The sequence below is a fragment of the Aquarana catesbeiana genome, linkage group LG12 (genome assembly GCF_042186555.1).
Source record: "Aquarana catesbeiana isolate 2022-GZ linkage group LG12, ASM4218655v1, whole genome shotgun sequence".
Classification (NCBI taxonomy): Eukaryota; Metazoa; Chordata; class Amphibia; order Anura; family Ranidae; genus Aquarana; species Aquarana catesbeiana.
The window spans coordinates 163,232,854-163,253,643 of NC_133335.1; the positions used below are offsets into that span (position 1 = coordinate 163,232,854).

General features: G+C 42.3%; 1 protein-coding gene across 1 annotated transcript in view; it reads right to left on the reverse strand.

Annotated features, from left to right (window-relative positions):
* Positions 1-11,174: 11,174 nt before the first annotated feature.
* The window catches only part of EVPL (envoplakin), a 143,746-nt gene continuing 134,130 nt past the window's right edge, over positions 11,175-20,790 (reverse strand). Inside the window, exons 19-22 of the mRNA XM_073606134.1 lie at positions 18,298-18,381; positions 17,592-17,699; positions 15,368-15,460; positions 11,175-14,799 (exon numbers count right to left, since the gene is read on the reverse strand). Coding sequence (XP_073462235.1) covers positions 11,341-14,799; positions 15,368-15,460; positions 17,592-17,699; positions 18,298-18,381 — 3,744 coding nt within the window. The 3' untranslated portion in view covers positions 11,175-11,340. The remainder of the gene's footprint in view (positions 14,800-15,367; positions 15,461-17,591; positions 17,700-18,297; positions 18,382-20,790) is intronic.

A 20,790-nucleotide genomic window follows, 5' to 3' on the forward strand; every position in this document is an offset into this window, starting at 1 on the left:
TCGGGGTTACCGCTAATGGGACTGAAATTTTAACCCCGAGCCACACTCGGGATAACCGTCAGGGAGGCTACGCATAGGTGTGCGCAGCCTATTGCATTAGGGTGTGCACCTCAAACACACACGTGTGTGTGTGTGTGTGTGTGTGTGTGTGTGTGTGTGTGTATGTATGTATATATATGTGTGTATGTATGTGTGTATATGTGTGTGTGTGTGTGTGTGTGTGTGTGTATATATATATATATATATATATCAGTAGAGCAATGGACGGTGTCAGTAGTGTACAGTATTTTGAATAATTATAACTTTTTTACTATAATTTTTTTACAATAGTTTATTACCTTTTTTTTCACAGTTTTTTAGAAGCCTCATTTGGGGGCTTTGGTAAAATAACAGGGGTCTAAACAGACCCCTGATGTCTCACTTTTGAAACAGAGAAAGGGACGGAGGACAAAGATTCCCCAATCCCTTTCTCTGCAGCCAAGCAGTAGGGGAAATCTGCACAGCGTGATTAGGGTGTGCCCAGGCACACCTGGCACACCCTGTGCGCACGCCTATGAGTTTAAGCCACAATGAAGGGGGGACCTTATAGTCCCTGTAACATGTTGGACTGACGACAGGCGGAGCTGCGCCATAAGCGTCACGGGACTCAGAGGCTCTCTTGCTGGAGCTGAGAGAGCTATTTTCCTGCCTGCTGGACCGCAAAGTTCTCAGGCAGCTTCATTACCTCTCTCATAAATACTACGAGCATGGTAACAAGTGCAGTAGGATGCTCGCTAGAGCCCTTCGGAAACGTCGGGCTTAAACTCACGTCCACAAACTCCAATCCACTTCTGGTGGGGCGGTCTCCCATTCCTCCAAAATTGCCTCCCTGTTCCATGACTATTATGTGGAACTCTATTCATTGGATGCAGATGTGACACCCGAGATCACAGCCTATAAACGTTCTGACATTCAGGAGTATCTGGCAGTCTCCGGGCTCTCTTCCCTGTCAGAGGAACAAAAAGTGACGTTGGAGTCCCCTGTCATGCCCTCTGAAATTGAAGCGACAATAAAATCATTGCCCAATTGGAAAGGCCCGGGTGTCCTGATGGATAAACAAAGGCGTATTATAGCACATTCCTCCCCCTACTGGCCGGCCCTATGTGTAGTTACTTTAACTCAGTAGCCAAGGGAAACCCGATCCCTTCTGAAGCCTTACTAGCCCATATTACAGTGCTTTCCAAAGAAGTCAAGGATCCCACTCTAGCTCAGAATTACAGTCCAATATCATTATTGAACGTGGACATTAAAAATCCTAGCAAAAATATTAGCTAACCGTCTGAAACGCCTCATTCCTCCATATTGTGCACCCTGATCGAACGGGCTTTGTCGCAGGCCGAGAGGCACACAACAATTCGCTCAGAGCTATCCACCTCATCCATTGGGCATGCACCAGTTCAGAACAAGGATCATACCTCATCCTCTCAACAGACGCAGAGAAGGCCTTCGATCGGGTGGACTGGTCCTTCCTGTGAGTCGTCCTAGAGACCATGGGACTAGGCCCCTCCATGCTGACATGGATCATGGCTTTCTACCACCCCAAGTGCCCAGGTCAAAGTGAATGGCCTCCTCTCCCCCAGATTCCCGATTAGGAATGGCACAAGACAGGGATGCCCCCTCTCACCCCTCCTGTTTGCCCTCACCTTGGAACCGTTTCTGCGCAAAATAGGGGCTGACCAGGACATCAAAGGGCTGACGGTAGGAGACATGTAAAAAAATTGTTGGCCTATGCAGACAATGTTCTGTTCCACCTCTTTTAATGTTTTTTTTTTTTTTTTTTTTTAATAAAGTTTTTATGAATATTAAGGGTAATGTAATAAAATCCATTGCTCTGAAGCAATATCAGGTTTGTCCACAAGATGGCACCATGATGACTCTATGGAGTTTTAATTGTAATGGTTAAAAAGCAGGGGTGTGTGTAATTGCCATTCCCCTGTAATGGTAATTGTTTGCAGCTTTAACATCCTCCTAGTGTAACCAATGGCTGAACCTCTTCGTTTTGCTGCTCGGATATATAAGGCGCATGCGCAGACGTGTGGGCGTGCCCCTGATGATGTCATTTCTGACGAAACGGCCGTAGGGTTGACACGCTCGTACCGACGGCGCATGCGCGAAGTTTCGTTTTAAAGCTGTATTGGTTCCTTGCAAGGAAAAGTGTTTTTATGGATGCCAGTGTGGCGTTTTTTTTTTAATAAACAGATAAAACGTTCTGCACCATTGGAGTTCTCTCTTTTGAATACTTCCATATCGGTGAGAGCTTTTTTCCCTGATTGTACCGCTGTCTGGAGGCCTGTGGTGATCGTTTGCTGATCTACATCCATCATCCCAGATAAAGTTCCAGCCGCTGTGGAGGGTAAACCCCAAGCTGTTAGCTCTATGCCTCTGATCAGAGGCTGTCTGGTAAGCCTTCAATCTATACCAGGTGACGGGAGTTCAACACGGTGACAGTCACAGATTTATATTTATAGAAAGTCACATTTAATCGCTCTTTTGGACACTTTCTTTTGTAAATTTTTTTTATATTTTTTCAAAATATGTGGATAAAAAATTGGTATTAGTCACGCACATATATCACTACAGTGAAGCATTTATTTATGTTATTGTTCATTTTATTTTCTTTCATCATTTATGGATCACATATGATAGTTGTTGGTGCTCTAATAGTAATACCAATCTTTGTTTGTTTTTTGTATATATATCCAGCGCTGCGCTTTTTGTTATATCTATTTAGTACTGCCCTTATCAAGGTATAGTGCTTAGCTGCAGGATATTCTTTCACGGGTTATATTTACTTAGTTATTGTTTGTACACCTAGCGCAAATTTTTTCTTTAGAAACATTTATTCACTTTGATAAACACTATTTGCTGCTGGTGTATCCATAATGGATATTTTTGATTATAGATCACAGATTGTCACTGATACTGTAGGGGTCTTTGATAGTAACGATGACCCAAGAGATGATTTAGCAGGTTGTTTTTTGAGATTAAAAAATTTGACCATCACTGAGGTTCACACTAGGTGGGACATAGCATATTTGGAGGAATATGTTAGATTAAATATGGTCCCTAGGAGCCTCTGATGGGATGTTAACCCTCAAAAAGAAGACAGTGAGTTAGCCAAATGGTTTAAGTATTTTAACAAGGCAGGAGTAAATTTTTTACAGTTCCTAATAGCAAAAAAGAAACGAAAGTTGACTGCTCTGGATTTGGATATTAATAATATTAAGAGCAAATTAACACCCTTTAAGAATGAAACTGAATATGTGCAGAGATCTGAGGCTCTAAAAAATATTTTAATTAAGGAGGAATCAGAACAAAGAATAAAGAAGAAAAGGAAATATAACAGAGATATTAAAGACTATAGTGATAATATAGTCTTTAAATGGCAGGTTGTAGCTCCTCCGGAACCATTACCAGGTCCCACTGGAGTGGATCTGCGCCCCCCCCCCCCGCAGTTAACAGTGGAGTTACCACATATCAAGCCTCTCCTAAACCCCCAAGGGGTAGAGTAGGCTTACACCAATCTCAAGGCCATCCCAGGGGAGGAGGTAGAGGTAGACTCTCTCTTTCTCGCCCTAGCTACCAATCACCACCCCCATGGAGGCATTGGGAAGAACAACACCCTCATTCTAATTACAATGGGGTACCTAATCCCCATGAACATAATGATCCACAAGATCAATATGGGGTGGTTACCAGGAACAGATTTATCCCCCTATCCAATAACACTAGAGGATCCAATTCGAGGGTAGGGAGGGGTTATGATGCCCCCCTTCCCCCCTCGAATCAGCAGGATTTTCAGAAGGCCAACAGGGGAGGTCTGAAAAGAAATGGAGACGGAAGAGAGGGAGCAGAGGGGGGAGGAATCTTTACTCCAAAAAGAAGAAGAACTTAGATACTAATGGTATTATTAATCTTAGCAATAAGGAGTTAACTAAGGAAGAACTTTTGACTTTAAGTAAGGGGTTAAAATTTGCCCCAGAACGGAACCTGAATAAGTTACAAACCTTCATAGATGTCCATAAGTATACAAGGAAACTAAATATCAAAAGGTATCTTATGAGCAATCCAACCAGACAATCAATGAGGGAAACCTCTACTATCATTCATTCAAACTTGTCCAATGCCTCACTTTTCAACCCCCCGGGGAATTTGGCGCCAAATGTCAATATTTTCCGGGATCTGGTTATTAAGGATTTGGCAAGTTTGAATACAAGAGTTATTCGATCTAAGCAGGACATTAGTGTTGGAATGGAATCTCTCTGTAAGAGGAAGGACATAGTGGTTCGCCCTGCGGACAAGGGAGGGGCCATTGTTGTCTTAGATAAAGAGTCATATTCTAATGAGATGACACTGATCCTCTCTGATTCTGAGACATACTCCCCCTTGCCCGCAGACCCCACTTCAAAAGTTAAACAAAATTTAAAAGCCTTGGTTCAGAAGGGCTCAGATATGGGCATTCTGAACAAAAAGGAGAGAGAATATTTGGTGCCTTTGGCACCATGGCTGCCAATTATGTATATATTGCCTAAGATACATAAAACCTTGGTTAATCCCCCTGGAAGACCCATCATCAGTGGGATTGACTCAGTTACATCACGAGTCGGTAAGTACATTGACAAGTACTTACAACCACTGGTGATGGGGACCCCCTCCTTCCTAAAAGACACTAAACATGTCATCAACCTACTAGGTGAGATAGAGTGGAAATCATCATATCTGCTGGTAACCGCAGATGTAGCATCACTCTATACGGCCATTTCCCATCACTTAGGCCTTGAAGCGGTGCAGCATTTCCTTTATCGAGACTCCAGTATCTCCATCACGCAGAGTAAATTCGTGTTGGAGCTACTGGACTTTTCGATAAAGCACAATTACTTTTGGTATAGTGGTACTCACTATCTGCAAATAAAGGGAGTAGCCATGGGAGCAAAATTTGCTCCAAGCATGGCTAACTTATTCATGGCCAAGTGGGAGGAGGATGTGGTTTTGAATGAGAGGCGCGATGAGCTGATCCTATGGAAAAGGTTCATTGACGATGTCCTTTTTATATGGGACGGTGACATCGAATCTGTCATGGCCTTTTTATCATTTTTGAACAATAACGATAGGGGTATTGTCCTTACACATGAAGTGAATGCTTCGCAGATTCACTTTTTGGATTTGAAAATAACCATAGAAAATGGGAGGCTCATTACATCTACGTACTTCAAAACAACAGACAGGAACGGGTACATTCCACTAGATTCTTGCCATCACCGTTCCTGGCTATCAGCGGTCCCAAAGGGACAATTTTTGCGACTCAGGCGCAACTGCACCAATCTAGAGGATTACAAAAAAGAGGCCTTGGTTCTTAAATCTAGATTTTTGAGCAAGGGCTATGAAAATCAGACTCTAGATTTAATAATAGCAGAAGTGGGAAATAGAGATCGCCAGTCCCTTCTAGTTGACAATCCACCACAAGTAGAGAACAGAGAGGATTTTGGTTTGGCCTTTTTGACCACTTACTCCAGTCAACACTGGGCCATCAAACGAATAATTAAGAGACATTGGCCCATTATAAAAAATGATAGGGTCTTGGGGCCTTTGCTGGCAGATAAGCCTTGCGTAATGTTCAGGGGAGCCTCAAACCTTAGGCACTTTATAGCACCTAACGTCCCAGATCCACCCACAAGACCCACCTTCTTTGGTGATCTTAAAGGTTTTTTTCCTTGTAAAAAATGCCAAGTTTGTAAAATTAATGAGTTTAAGGGTAGGAAATTAACTGAGTTCACATCAACTGGGACAGGTATCACGTATCCGATTAGATCTTTCATCACCTGTACCACAAGATGTGTAGTATATCTTTTGAGGTGCCCTTGCGGGTTAGAATACGTAGGGCGTACTACCAGGAAGTTACAGGTCAGATTGGGTGAACATATCGCCAATATACGAAGGGGTTTTGACAAACATAATGTTTCAAAACATTATGACCTTAAGCATGACAGGGATCCCACAGGCACGAAGTTTTTTGCCTTGGAAAAATATATACCACATTGGCGAGGGAGCAATAGTAGACGTTGTATATCCAGGAGTGAGACCAACTGGATATACCGTCTGGGCTGTCATGTACCCATGGGCCTTAATGTGGAGTGGGACATCAACTGTTTTATTAATAACAGTTGATGTCCCCTCCCCTGTCTTTCTTCCCTCCTTTTGTTATTTTTTCCTTTTTCCTTTAATTTCTTCTAAAGTTAACGTCCTCTTTTTTATAATGGGTTTTTATTATTCTATGATAAAGGTCTGATTGGAGATACAGTATTCAGATTGTGATTTCTGAACCTTATACAGAAAATTTGGATTGAAATATATATTTAAACCCCCCTTTTCTTATTGATATAAAGGTTTATATGATTTAGTTGCTGAAGGGTGATTCGAATGATTCTTTAGTCATTGGTTTTCCCCCCACCTCTTTTAATGTTTTTTTTTTTTTTTTTTTTTTTTAATAAAGTTTTTATGAATATTAAGGGTAATGTAATAAAATCCATTGCTCTGAAGCAATATCAGGTTTGTCCACAAGATGGCACCATGATGACCCTATGGAGTTTTAATTGTAATGGTTAAAAAGCAAGGGTGTGTGTAATTGCCATTCCCCTGTAATGGTAATTGTTTGCAGCTTTAACATCCTCCTAGTGTAACCAATGGCTGAACCTCTTCGTTTTGCCGCTCGGATATATAAGGCGCATGCGCAGACGTGTGGGCGTGCCCCTGATGATGTCATTTCTGACGAAACGGCCGTAGGGTTGACACGCTCGTACCGACGGCGCATGCGCGAAGTTTCGTTTTAAAGCTGTATTGGTTCCTTGGAAGGAAAAGTGTTTTTATGGATGCCAGTGTGGCGTTTTTTTTTAATAAACAAGAGATAAAACGTTCTGCACCATTGGAGTTCTCTCTTTTGAATACTTCCATATCGGTGAGAGCTTTTTTCCCTGATTGTACCGCTGTCTGGAGGCCTGTGGTGATCGTTTGCTGATCTACATCCATCATCCCAGATAAAGTTCCAGCCGCTGTGGAGGGTAAACCCCAAGCTGTTAGCTCTATGCCTCTGATCAGAGGCTGTCTGGTAAGCCTTCAATCTATACCAGGTGACGGGAGTTCAACACGGTGACAGTCACGGATTTATATTTATAGAAAGTCACATTTAATCGCTCTTTTGGACACTTTCTTTTGTAAATTTTTTTTATATTTTTTCAAAATATGTGGATAAAAAATTGGTATTAGTCACGCACATATATCACTACAGTGAAGCATTTATTTATGTTATTGTTCATTTTATTTTCTTTCATCATTTATGGATCACATATGATAGTTGTTGGTGCTCTAATAGTAATACCATCTTTGTTTGTTTTTGTATATATATCCAGCGCTGCGCTTTTTGTTATATCTAATGTTCTGTTCCATCTAACGGAGCCTCTGATCTCGTTGCCAAACCTAATGAGAGAACTTCATCAGTTGGAGCGCTCTCCAATTTTAAAATCAATTACTCCAAGTCTGAAATTCTACCGATAGTGCTCCCCCCTCACTCATGGACAACTTACGGGAGGTGTTCCCCTTTACATGGGCTAAATCCTCCATAAAGTACCTGGGTATCCAACAAACCGATCGCTTCCAGACTCTCTACCATAGCAACTACCCTGCCTTACTAGCAGCGGTCAAAAACGACCTCAAACACTGGACTAAAACCGACTTTACCTGGCTCGGGCGGGTGAATATCATTAGAATGAATATTCTCCCCTGAGTGCTTTTCTATTTGCAGATGCTACTGGTACCTCTGCCCAGCACCTTCTTTCCTCGATCACCAGCATGCTCTCGGAATTTGTGTGGAATGCAAAGAGACCCCGCATAGCTATGAGAGTGCTGAAGTGCCCAAAGAGGGCCAGAGGCTTAGGTATACCAGATGTCTGAAGGTACTACAGGGCTAATGTTCTCCAGCGGATTCTGAACTGGCATTTCCATACCCGCACCAGGCTTTGGGTACCCTTGGAAAAGTGCATGGCAGGTAGAGACCTAGCCTATGCTCTGTGGCTGGCTAGAGAACACAGGGGGCTGTCAGATGCCACTTCTCCCTTAACGACCCAGGCCCTTAAGGTCTGGGATAGGATTAACGGTATATACTCTCTGGCCCCCCCCTGTGTCCCCACTGGCCCCACTTGGTGGCTTCTGCTAGTTTCCCCTAGGAGAACAAATGGCATTCTTTAAGAAGTGGGTAGATGACTCTAATGCCCCCTGTGGCAAACTTCTGCAGAACGGTAGACTCCCCACTCTAGAGACCCTTAGGGCTTGCCATGGAAGACTCCCAATGGACTTCTGGCACCATAAACAACTCAGCCACTTTTTTGCTACACAGGGCCAATTCATTAGTGCCACCTCTCAACTTACACCCTCAGAGCTTCTCTTTGCCATGGAGGAACCCACCCCTCACGTGATCTCCGAGCTATACCAGCTATTGGGCTCAGCTGCATCAAAGACTAAGTCGGTTTACATCAGGGAATGGGAACGGGACCTGGGGAGGGAGTTCTCCGAGGTGCAGCTGGCTCCCCTGTACCATCTAACACATTCTAGCTTCACAGAGTCCAGAACGCAAGAAACCAATTATAAAATACTGACAAGATGGTACAGGGTACCGGCTGCACTCTCCTGAATCTACCCCTCCATATCTGACCGTTGCTGGAGAGGCTGCGGCCTCCGTGGTACATTACTTCACATATGGTGGGAATGCCCGAGAAATAAACCCTTCTGGGAGGAAATTAAAACTCAGATACAAGACATACTGGGTATCGACATCCCTCTTTCTCCTCTGCACTTCCTTTTCCATAACCCTCCTATACCGGCTGGCCAGTATAGGAAGAGCACATTGCCACACCTCCTGAATGCGGCTAAATGCCTGCTCCCCATTTATTGGAAGCAGACCCATGTGCCTACTCCAGAGGAGTGGACCAGGAAGGTGAAGGAGATTAGGGAGGCGGAAGAATAGGTAGCAACTTGTAACAGCACTAGGCAGTGTTTTAACACTACCTGGGCCCCCTGGCTGAAACATACCTCCGACATGGGGTTTATCCCCTCTAGCCTAGATACCGCCCTCCTGGAACTTGCAGAGCCCTCCCTTAGGGGACGTAATGGGCAACATAGTGCAAACCTCTAAGATAGAGACCCTGGAACTGTGAGGATCAACAATCTAAATACATTTTAACCTCCCTTTGTAAAGCTGATCACCGGTTGTGAGCGAGTATTTAAAAGTTCCCAGCAGGGACATGGATACATGCCAGGCAGAGAAGACCTCTTCTCCTCCCTTCCCTCTCTCTCTTACTTACTTACTTTTTGCCTTTCCTACGCTCCTGATTTCTGTTATGTTATGGGTTCACACGTGTTTACCTAGACCAGGCTACCTAAAGGTCATCAGGCACCTTCCAACAACTGGGTCCACTTTCTGTAAATGGCAGACACCCTCTCTCCTTACTACAGCGGAGACGGGGCACATAAAGGTGCAAAGCCCTTCTGCTTGTCCATGGGCTGAATCCCAGCCGGAGTGGGTCAGATGGAGGCTCCTCGAGCCCCCCCTCTCCACCGAGGACATCGAGGGCAGAAGTGGGCACTCCTTTAGACTCGGGCACCTAGACCCCGCCCCAAACTTGCGTAGCTACAATACCGGCCAGGTGGTTTATCCCCCTTTCTGGGAAAGGTCATAATAGCATCGGGAAGATATCCATGACCTACCGCTGATTTTTTTGGATTTGTATAATTGATTCCTGCCTTACAGTATATTGAGGACAAAGTACATTGTGTGCATCCTCATAATTTGTTATACACCAACGCTGTATTGGTGTGTTCTCTCCTGCTCTGAGATCACTCCACTGTCTCACAAACCATCCTGGGCAGTTTGTGAGACAGTGGAGTGATCTCAGAGTGGGAGAGGACACACCAATACAGCGTCTTTATATTTGATTGGCTTGTTACAGAGTGGTGCGCTCATAGCACCTATTAAATGTGAGTACCCTAATAAAGGGAATATTGTCATTTTAAATAAAACGTTTAAAACGGTAATAAACTATCCAGTTTCCTCTGTTTTCCATATGAATATTGTTGCAAGCAACCTTCCAAGAATCTGAATGCTGACCATAAACCCAGAGGTGGTTTAAAAGCGTGTTTTGACCGAGCTTAGGTGCAAGGGCACATGCTCTAAGGTGAGCGCATACACCAAAGGGGGAGCACAAGAGTGGACACGAGCACTTTTATCATCTGCAATGAGTACCAGAAGAATGGAGTAGTTATGAATGGACTTTATGTTGGGATTTTGTGGACACAGATTATTGCATGAATTAGTTTGGCACAAGAGCACTTTAAACACGGTTCACTTTATTTCTATATTGATTATTGTATATTGATGCACTTTTATATAGATTTATGTAAATTACAGGTTGTTGCGGCAATTATCGCATTTATCGTACAGGGTTGCATATTTCTCTGTTGCATATGAATGTAATGTGTATATAGAGGTGTGTATGCTACACAGTTTGACATTGGGAGTATCGCATAGGATTGCAATTTTTTAATTGTTTATGATCGCAATTCTAATTGCATAAGATTTCATTATTATGTTCACTAGATTTTTTACATAGGAATGGAATATCTCACCAGTAATATTAGGATTTACTATGATTATCATTTGATTACATTTGGATAGTGCAGCATTATATTGGTATAAATTGTTAATATTACTATGTTAGGATTATTATTATCTTCATTTATTAGCAGGTGAATGTGGCCCTCCATGCATGCACATACATTGAATTAGGCCCTTAAGTGGAAAAAGGTTGCGGACCCCTGTATTACCGGTTCTACCCTCCTGATTAATTACCATACACTCTAAGCTAGTTCTAATCGCATTGGAGACCGCAGATGTTTTCAGCAGTATGGTTGCAGTGTGAGATGTGGAAAGATGCTGTTTAGCCATTGAGACCTGTGGTCATTACTTAGACCAGAGACAGAACAGTAAGCTATGAATAAATAAAAATAGTGCCTGACATTTAGTTTACAAGCTGTAATGTCAAAATAGGTCATGTAACTGACTGATTGCTGAATAAAAAAAGTCTTTGAAGTGAAAGTAGAAGATGGTCAATTTTCCGGTTTATTGACAGACAGAAGACAATGAATATACACCACAGATATAACATTACCATTGCCCATAAAAACAATATCATACTAATAAATGGGATACAGGGATAGAAAAAGCAGAATAAAAACATTACAATTAAGCATTTCTAACTAGTATTTGTAAGAAGTTAAAGATGGTATGACATTGACAGGACGGTAAACTGCAGGCTGATAGCCCTCCGAAGCTGCTTGCAGTAGCTGAAGGCCACTTCCTGGGTCTCTTCGGCATCTTGCCATGGCTTCTTTGTAATTCACTTTTTCTTTGGTAAGAGGATCAATGATATTCTTCTCATAATTTGACTCCTCTTGTATCAGAGTAGCCAACTCTTTGGTGATCATACCCTGCTCTATTGCATTTGAGAGGGGAATTCTCCCTGTCTTTTTGGTATCAATCAAGCCTCCGGTAAGGTATTGGACCACCAGATATGGCAATGCTGTTTCTTTAGTCATAAGTCCCTTCTGCACAGCTTCTCCTACAGACAGTCGTTTCTTAGTCACTGGGTCCTCCACACCTGTGAAAGCCTTTTGAGCGTTGAATAAGTTTTGTGGATTACTGCTGTCAATAACCCCTCTGTCTATAGCTTTATTAACAGAATACCTATCTTTGCTAACTATGTCAATTATGCCACCAGTAGCTGCTTGAGCTTCCAAAAGCTTTTGACCCGTTGCTGGATCTATTAATTTTCTTGTGACTGCACTCCTGACTGTACACTTGCTGTCAATAGTAGTGTCATAGACCCCGGCAATAGGAAAGCTATCGTCTTGGAATATTTTAGGTGCATTTTGGGTGAAGAAACTACGTGTTTGGGCTTGGCTATTAGGGGAAGTCAGTGGTGACTTGGATCCAATTATGGAACCAATGGAATTGGTCTGGGGTTTGTTTTCTCCTGCCACAAGAAGGGCAAATTCTGAAATTGGAATTTTGCCATCTCTGTACATTTGTAATTCCTCTTTTGTGATTTTCTTGCTTCTTAGAGCATCTTCAATAGAATACTGCTTCCCACTCTTCTTGTCTAACAAGACAGAAATTTCCCCACTAGATCCCATTGTAGAAATTTCCTCCCAGTCACACTCTAATTCTTGCAATTGAATGTACTGATTGCGGTCTATAATGCCTCTCTTGTATGCTTCATATGGTGACATTTCTTTCCCAGTATCCGGATCCAGGATAGAAATTTTTGTGGATACATTGGTCTCTCTCATTTGTGTCTCTTGATTACGTTCTTCACGATTGACCCGGGACTGCAAATCCCTAATGTTTCTTTCCTTTTCATATATGTTGTCTTTTTCCTTAAGAATTTTAGATTCCAGAAGGGACAGTTCCTGACCCAATTGCATCCTCTTCTGGCGCTCATTCTCTGCCTTTTGTGTGAGAAGTTCAGATTCTTTGCTTAAAAACACACTCTTCTGCTGCTGTTGTCTCCTTAGTTCCAATAACTCTTTTTCTATTGCCGACTTCTCTTGCTGTGCCTGAGCTCTAGCTCTTTGAAGATCTGCTTCTTCTTTGGACCATGTCTTTTTTGTTGCGTCTGTTCTATCAATCTTTTCTTTTAGTCTTCTTGACTCATCTTCCATGTCCTGTCTGGCATTTCTCTCTTTGATACACAGCTCTCGCAATCTGGCCCTCTCACTTTCCAGTACCTTATCTTTCTCCACTCTGATGACTTCTTTGTAGATTGTTTTTTCCAGAGATTTTTCTCTCTGTAGGATGTCTATCTTCATTTGCAGATTCTTACATTCTCTTTCAATATTCAGCATCTGTGTTCTTTCGTTACCTAAATCACTGCGCAGGGAAGCTGCTGATTTTTCCAAAATTGGATCCTTTTCCACCTTCACCACCTCCTCCATAACAATCTTTTCCTGCACAGGTGGAGGACTTTCCTCAATCTCTTTAATTCTCATAGTTATCTGTCGCAGTTCTTTTTCTGCATTAAGTTTCTTATCTCTTTCTTCCTGGAAATTCAGCAGCCTCTCTTGTTCTTCTACAAGAGCACGCAATTGTTGAACCTCACGCTCCAAGCGACGCCGATTGCTGACTTCCTCATCCAATGTCCTGCTTAGGCGGTGGTGATCTTCTGTTAACTTGGGGTCCTTCTGTACATGGACAATCTCTTGCACCACAACTCTCTCTTCTGGTTTCCTTCTCTCTAACAGCATGTACTTGCTTTGTAAGTCATATACTAAGCTCTCCATTTCCCTCCTTCTTTGAGATTCATCTCTTACTTCTTGACGCAGACGTTCTGCTTCTCTGATTAACACAGGGTCATTTTCATATTTAACAACCTCTTTGTTCACTACCTTTGTCTCTATTTTTGACCTTTCTTTCCTCCAGTCATCCCTCTCTTTGGACAATTTGGATTTCTGGTCTATGTACCTAGTGTTGGTGGACTCTAGATCTTTCAGTTGCCCCCTCAATCTTTCTATTTCTTTCATCACTTCTGGGCTCTTTTCCAACTTAACTACTTCTTGGACAATTTCCTTATATTCTACCACTGGTTTTTGTGACTTTAACATAAACGCTTCATTTTGGGTAGTTTCCAGTTGCTTTTCATGATGAGATTTTTTGGATGTGACATCCTGCAGAGCAACTTTCAATCTAGCAATTTCCTTTTCAGTCTCTGGCTGCACTAAGAACACCTCATTGACCCTTTCTTTAATCTCCACCTTGGGCTTCTGTTTCTCTACCACAACATACTTGGACTGCAACTCTGATAACTCTCGGGTCAGGGTTATACTTTTATTTATTTCTTCTTCGATCAATGTCTTAAGCCTGGCTGCCTCTTTCAGGATTTCAGGGTCTTGTTCTACCTTCTTTACTTCCTTTACTATGACTTTAGGCTCAACTGACTCAATCAATTTTTCTAGCTCTTCTGTTCTGTTTCTCAGTTTCACAATGTTTTCCTGCAGAGACTTTCTGCGGAAGGTCTCATCGTCAATCTGTAGCTGCAATGCCCGTGTTGCCTTTAACATCTCAGGGTTTCTTTCTAGCTTGACTACTTCTTTTAGCACCACTTTTTCCTTCACATTAGGTTGCTTCTGCTCAAGTACTAGCACTTCCATTTTGAAGCGTTCTAACTCTTGTGAAAGGGAATTGTTTTCTTCTTTGAGGGTTTTAATCTCTTTTCTCAAGGTCTGGGCTTGAGATTCTAGATTTGGGTCTTTTTCTATTTCTGTAACTTCTTTGGTTAGCAGTTGTGGTTTGTTGCTTTTCCTCTGGTTTTCCAAAGTCGCCAATTTTTTACTCACTATGTCTATCTCAGACTGAGTATTTCCTCTTTCTTTGAAGGTATTGTCAGCTTGGGATTTCATTGCTGCTATTTCACTCTCCAGCTTAGGATCTCTGTAATACTGTACCATTTCCTTTTCTTCCAGCCTCTCCACAGGTCTTTGTGTCTTTAGTAGAAGGATTGTCTTCCTGTTTTCTTCCAATTTTTGCTGCACCTGTGCCACCTTTGCTTTCTCCTCTTCCAGTTCCTTTGACAAATTCTCTGATTCCTTGACTGATCTCAGGGTATTCTCTGAGCGTAGGTTTTGCTGCATTGATAGCTGAACTCCATCATGAGTATCTGACTGAAGAAACAAACAATATTAAAATAGTATAAATCAGATTACTTGCAACAGAAAAGGAAAAAATATATACAGTATGCTCAAATTTTTCTTTAGCCTTCAGGTGATTTTTTTTTAATCCAATCTACAACTGTTTTAACTGCACCACATAATATGTGCAGATCTGTATAAGAAATGTACATATATAGGGTGGGGCCACATACTCTTATGAGTGCCAAATTCCCCCAACTTTTATGTGTTGTTTGTTACCAATAGCTGTTTTTTTTTTTTTAGTATTTCTAGTCACTTCAAAAGGGCTGTGTTCCTGATAAAGGTTATTTCTTCTATATATCATTTGTTTTACCCATGTTTCAGTACATTATTTGCTGTAATTTGATTGTTACAGCCATTGGCCCTATTCTGTTTTTTAACATTCAGTGTTTGCAGATGGCAAATCTTTGTTTTTCTCATATTATTTAGCCACATATTTATTGCTATCCTTTGTTAAGTAACACATTCCAGTCATCTATACTCTGTGTGAGTTTAAACCAAATATGAATGGAGATAATACATAAAAAGTCTGTTATAATACCTTCTCTAAAACCTTTTTGGCAAACTCCATTTGGTTCAGTTGCTGCTTGCTCTCCACTGTTGCCTCTGTGTAGCGCTTCACCAAATCCTTTTGCTGTAAGAGAAGCAGAGATAAGAGATTTGTTCTTCGGTTATATCAAGTGATCAAATTCCAACAGTATTCCGAAGGAAAGAAAATTTGTTCCTAGATTGGATAAAGATATACACTTTATATACAGTATACTGCAGGGCTGGACTGGGACAAAAATGTGGCCTTGGACTCCATCCATACTGGCCCAGGCCACAGCACATCAGGGCACAGGGCACAGCATATCAGGCCACATCAGGGCACTGCACATCAGGGTACAGCACAAAAGGTCACATCAGGGTACAGGGCACATGGCACAACAGGGTACAGGACACAGCACATCAGGACAGGGCACATGGCACAACAGGGTACAGGACACAGCACATCAGGACAGGGCACATCAGGGTACAGGACACAGTACATCAGGGTACAGGACACAGCATATCAGGGCATAGCACATGGGGGTACAGGGCACAGAACATCGGGGCATAGCACATGGGGGTACAGGGCACAGAACATCAGCACACAGCACATCAGGGTACAGGGCACAGCACATTAGGGCACACGGCACATCAGGGCCCAACAGGGCACATCTCGGCACAGGGCACATGGCACGTCAGGGCACATGGGGCACATTAGGGCACATGGGGCTTGAGGGCACGAGCCGCATGGCACATTGTTGGCACATCAGGGTACATGGGGCACATCAGGGTACATGGGACACATCAAAGCACATGGGGCACATCAGGGTACATGGGGCACATCAGGGTACATGGGGCACATGGGGTAGATCAGGGCACAGCGTTTACTAGTCATTTTCTTCAAATGCAGAGTAGCACAGGAAGTGTCTGTGATAAGTTCTCCCTCATATCACGCTGCTCCCCGGGGGCCCCTCCTCTCTTCTCGTCCATCCCAGATGATGTCACAAGGAAATGGGGATGGACGAGAAGAGGGGCTGCCGGGGAGCAGCGTGACATGAGAGAACTTATCACAGATTCTTCTTGCGCTACTAAATCTCTATCTACCCGTCAGGTGCCAGCTGTCGGTGATTGATGGGTGGATCGCCGTGGACCTCCGGGAAAATTCACAGCAGAACAACTGGGAAATCCCAGTTGAGAAACAATGAAATAGGCAAATTAGGCGGCTGCTGAACCCGGCCCACTGAGCCATCGGCCCACCGGGAAACTCCCGGTTGTCCCGATGGCCAGTACATGCCTGGTATACTGCATATATATCCAGTATGTATAAATACAGAAGTTGTTTTTACTTCCTATTACTTTTTTGCTGAAAGTGAGTTCTACACTGGAGGGCCTGTCTACTGTAAAATAAATGATACCTCTTATCACATGATAAAGGGGGCTGATGTGAAAAGTACTGTCTATATACACTGATTAGCCATAACAATATGACCACTGAAAGGTAAAGTGAATAACATTGACTATTTCATGACAATGGCACTTGAAAGTGGGTGGGATATATTAGTCAGCAAGTGAACATGTTGTCCCTGAGGTTAATTTGCTGAAAGTAAAAACAATTTGCAAGTGTAAGAATTTGAGCCAAATTATAATGGCTAGGTGACTGGTTCAGAGCAACTCCAAAACATCAGTCCTTGTGGGATGTTCCTTGTCTACAGTGGTCAGGACCTACCAAAAATGGTCCAAGGAAGGAAAACTGGCGAACCAACAACATGGTCATGGGCGGCCAAGGCTCATTGATGTATGTGAGCAGCGAAGGCTGGCTTTTAAAACCCTACTGCAGCCAAACTGCCATTTTTGGATTGTGTTGGGAAGTGTCAGAATCTCCACATGGTTACTTTACCATCTGTGTCCATTTAAAATATTTCCCCTTGCTTCCTCTCATAGGGACAGGGTATCTGGAATTCATAGGAAATCTTTAAAACTGTTTTTTAGCAACAAGGTTTTTATTGTTTTTACCATTCTGTCCTAGTAACACCTTTTCCCCTCAATTCCTTTCTGGTATCTTTCTGGCTTCTCCAAGCAAAAAAGACCTGATGACATTTTTACCCATCCCCAATTTTTAAAAGCATTGACTGGAGCTGGGCTTAAAATGTATATTACACGATGGCTTTTGAAACAGTTATATGAAAGATATACTTTTGTTTAAAGAAATGTATGTTCGTTGGTGCATTGTGACCCACCTGGCTTTCAATGCTTTCCCGAACAGTGTTGAGTTTTGGCATCTTGGCAGCAGAGACAATGGAGCTTTCCAGGGTGGAGCAGTACCTGTCAGCCTGAGTCTCATAATCCTTTCAGAAAAACAAGGTCGAAAGAGTCAACGTTTTGAGGTCAGTAGCTGTAGTTTTCCTAAGTAAATGGCAAATCTAAAATAAACTTCCACAATACAGTTAGCTATTTTGTAAGTTGAACAAATATTTGTAAAACTGCAGGGGCAGTCTTACAGTAAGCTGGCTGTACACTAGTAGAAATGAGTTCAAAATTTTTTGTTTTAGGAATCTTTTTGATTGTTGGTAGGGCCAAATCTGCATTCATTTTGGACTGAAGTAACGAGAAAATTTGAAGGAGCAGGATGGAAAAACTTCCTTGAACAAACAAAACTTTAACGGTGATTATGTGTTTTTTTTTTTTTTTTTCAGAAAATGTAATCCATTCCAAAATCAAATGTTTAAAAGCAAACAAAATTTTGAAGTGCTTTCAAACAACATTTGTAAAACTACCAAATGTGGTGAGAATTGTTGCACAAATCTTTGTATGAATATTTGTTCAAAAATCTATTGTGTATGGCCTGCTTTAATCATAAAGCAGCTATAGCCTCACTGGGTACTGTGGGAGTTTTAGCTGACAGGGCACGTCTAACAACAAACCAGAACAGAGGACTGTACTTACATTTAGAGAATTGATCAGATCCTTGGAAAGCTTCAACATATTGTTCTTCTCTGGTTCCTTTCTCTGGATCTCCTCTACAAGCCTCTGAAATTATAATATGCATTCAAATCAAAATTTCTTGTACAATGTAAAGGGTCTTAACCTCCCTGGCGGTATGATTATTTCAGATTTTTGATGCTGAAAGCGGTACAATTATTTTGCACAGAAATTTGGCATTTTATATTATAGGCCTGTAATTCTTAGGAATAATTCACTTAAATCTGTCCAAACCAGAGTCTAGTAGACATCCCGGGTATGATAAAGTTTGAAAAACGAAATAAAAAATTATAATAAAATAAATAATTATAACAAATAATAAAAATTATTCAATAATGTAATCAAATCAAAAACACTGAAAATTGCTCAGTTGCAGAATTGTCGCTTTCATTACTTTTAGTATTTTGATGACGGATTTCCCCACAAATCACTATCGCTCAATTCTGCGAGTGATTCTAATTTTATTATCGCTGTTTTCTAGCTGGTCTAAAGCCACTTTTGATGTAATGAGACAGTTTTGGTTGCTATGGACAATCTCCAGTTTCCAGGCAGAAAGAACAGTATTTATAATATAAAACTGCATGCAGGGCACTGGACAAACCACTAGGGACAAAGGGGATGTGTAATTATTTGATACAGTACTGTAATCTGTAAGATTACAGTATACTGTATCTGTACTGTGTGTTTTACTTTTTGAATTTGGCGCTGAACTCCGTCCCCGTGCTTTGCAACGCTCGCAGGGAACAGAGCTCGGCACTGTGAATCGAGAGACACGGCGGCTCACAGATCACAGCGGGGAGACATCGCAGGAATCAGGGGACAAGGTAAGTAACCTCTACAAGGATCCTGCGATGCAATCCAGAGTTTGGCTTGGGGATACCGCTTTTGGTATTGAAAATCCACTCCGAGCCAGTCTCGGGAATACCGCCAGGGGGGTTAATATTGTTTGAGAGCAACAGTGAATAAAAGAAGTCTTCAGTAAGCTAAATATGTGAAAATAACAAGTATACATGCAGCGCTAGATAAGAACGGTCATAATGCATAAGACTGTGTATATAATGCAGTGAAAAAAAATAAAAATACTAACATCTGACGTTTTACATTCTTAATAACACACGTGCAAAAAATGAATATACTAAATATAGTCCACAACATAATGAAAAGTAAATGAATAAAGTCCATGGATGGAAACTGAAATATGGGGTTAATCCAAGTGAACGACCACCTTAAGACATCAGTGGAAGAACAAGTGTGAAGAGAAGATAATGGGAGAACCACCACCAACATAAGGAAGGGTTACCAGAGCAGTTGGACTCAACAAGGCATATGCCCAATGAGTCATCAAATCTTGTGGTGACAACACACAACGGTATACAGGAACATCCACGACTGAAAAGTATGGCACAAACGAATGGTGATCTCACTGTCTCTCAGAAGACTCCCAGCAAAGAAGGAAAACTCGGAGGGAGGTTGGTTGAATCCTTTACATATGCTCACTCCTCTGCTGCCAGTTCCAGCAACGTCTACCCGTATGTGAAGGATTCAAGCCATGGTTTACCCACGCAGGGGCGATATTGAACAGGCACATACAAAAAACAGCGTATGTTTGTATGATAATTAACATAACTGTAAACTGTTACCATGACTAAAGAGGGCCAGGGTAGAGGTAAGGTAAGTATCACAAGCTATGCCGTACTGTCCCCCAAGGGATATCAGTCTTTGCCTAATAGCCTTCATATCAGGAATGGAGAGGAAAAGAAAGAGACAGAGGAAGAAGAAAGAAAGAAAAGGGAGACAGAGGCCCCAGGAGAGGGCAAGTACCACGGACGCGGGAACTGCACAAGTGAGGTTTACAGTCGACCATAGCTAGTCGGAGGCAGGGACGGGCAGGAGTAATTTATTCAAGGTTTATTCAAGGTTTATTTCAAGAATTTACCATGTGAATCCTTCAAAATACTGGACATCTGCTCATGATTCATCAGGGCAGTCATCCTGGTTTTCACTCCCTGAAAAGCAACAGACTGAGTTTTCCAGGCCTGGGCTATAGTCCGCTTGGCAGATATAAAAAGGTGCGAGGCCATTTTCCACTGGGGTGCGAAAAGACCTGGTATAGTGCAATGTAGAAGAGCCAGTCAGGCATCTTTACATATGGTTACATGAAATAAGGATTACAGTAGGCCAAAGACCCTGGGCCAGAAGCCGATCAGACATGGGCATGACCACCATGTATATAAGACATCCCCACGTTGACTGCAATCTGCATCTGTCGCTACTACAAGGATAAGCGTGGGCAAGCCTTGTCAGGACCCAGTACCACCGCAGGAGCACTTTATATGCAGCCTCAAGAGTGTTAGTATTGAAAGAGAATTTCGCTATCGTCATTAAGGCCTTACTCCAGTTCTCCCCATCAATACTGAAACCAAGGTCTCGCTCCCATTGTGTCACCAAAGACGACCC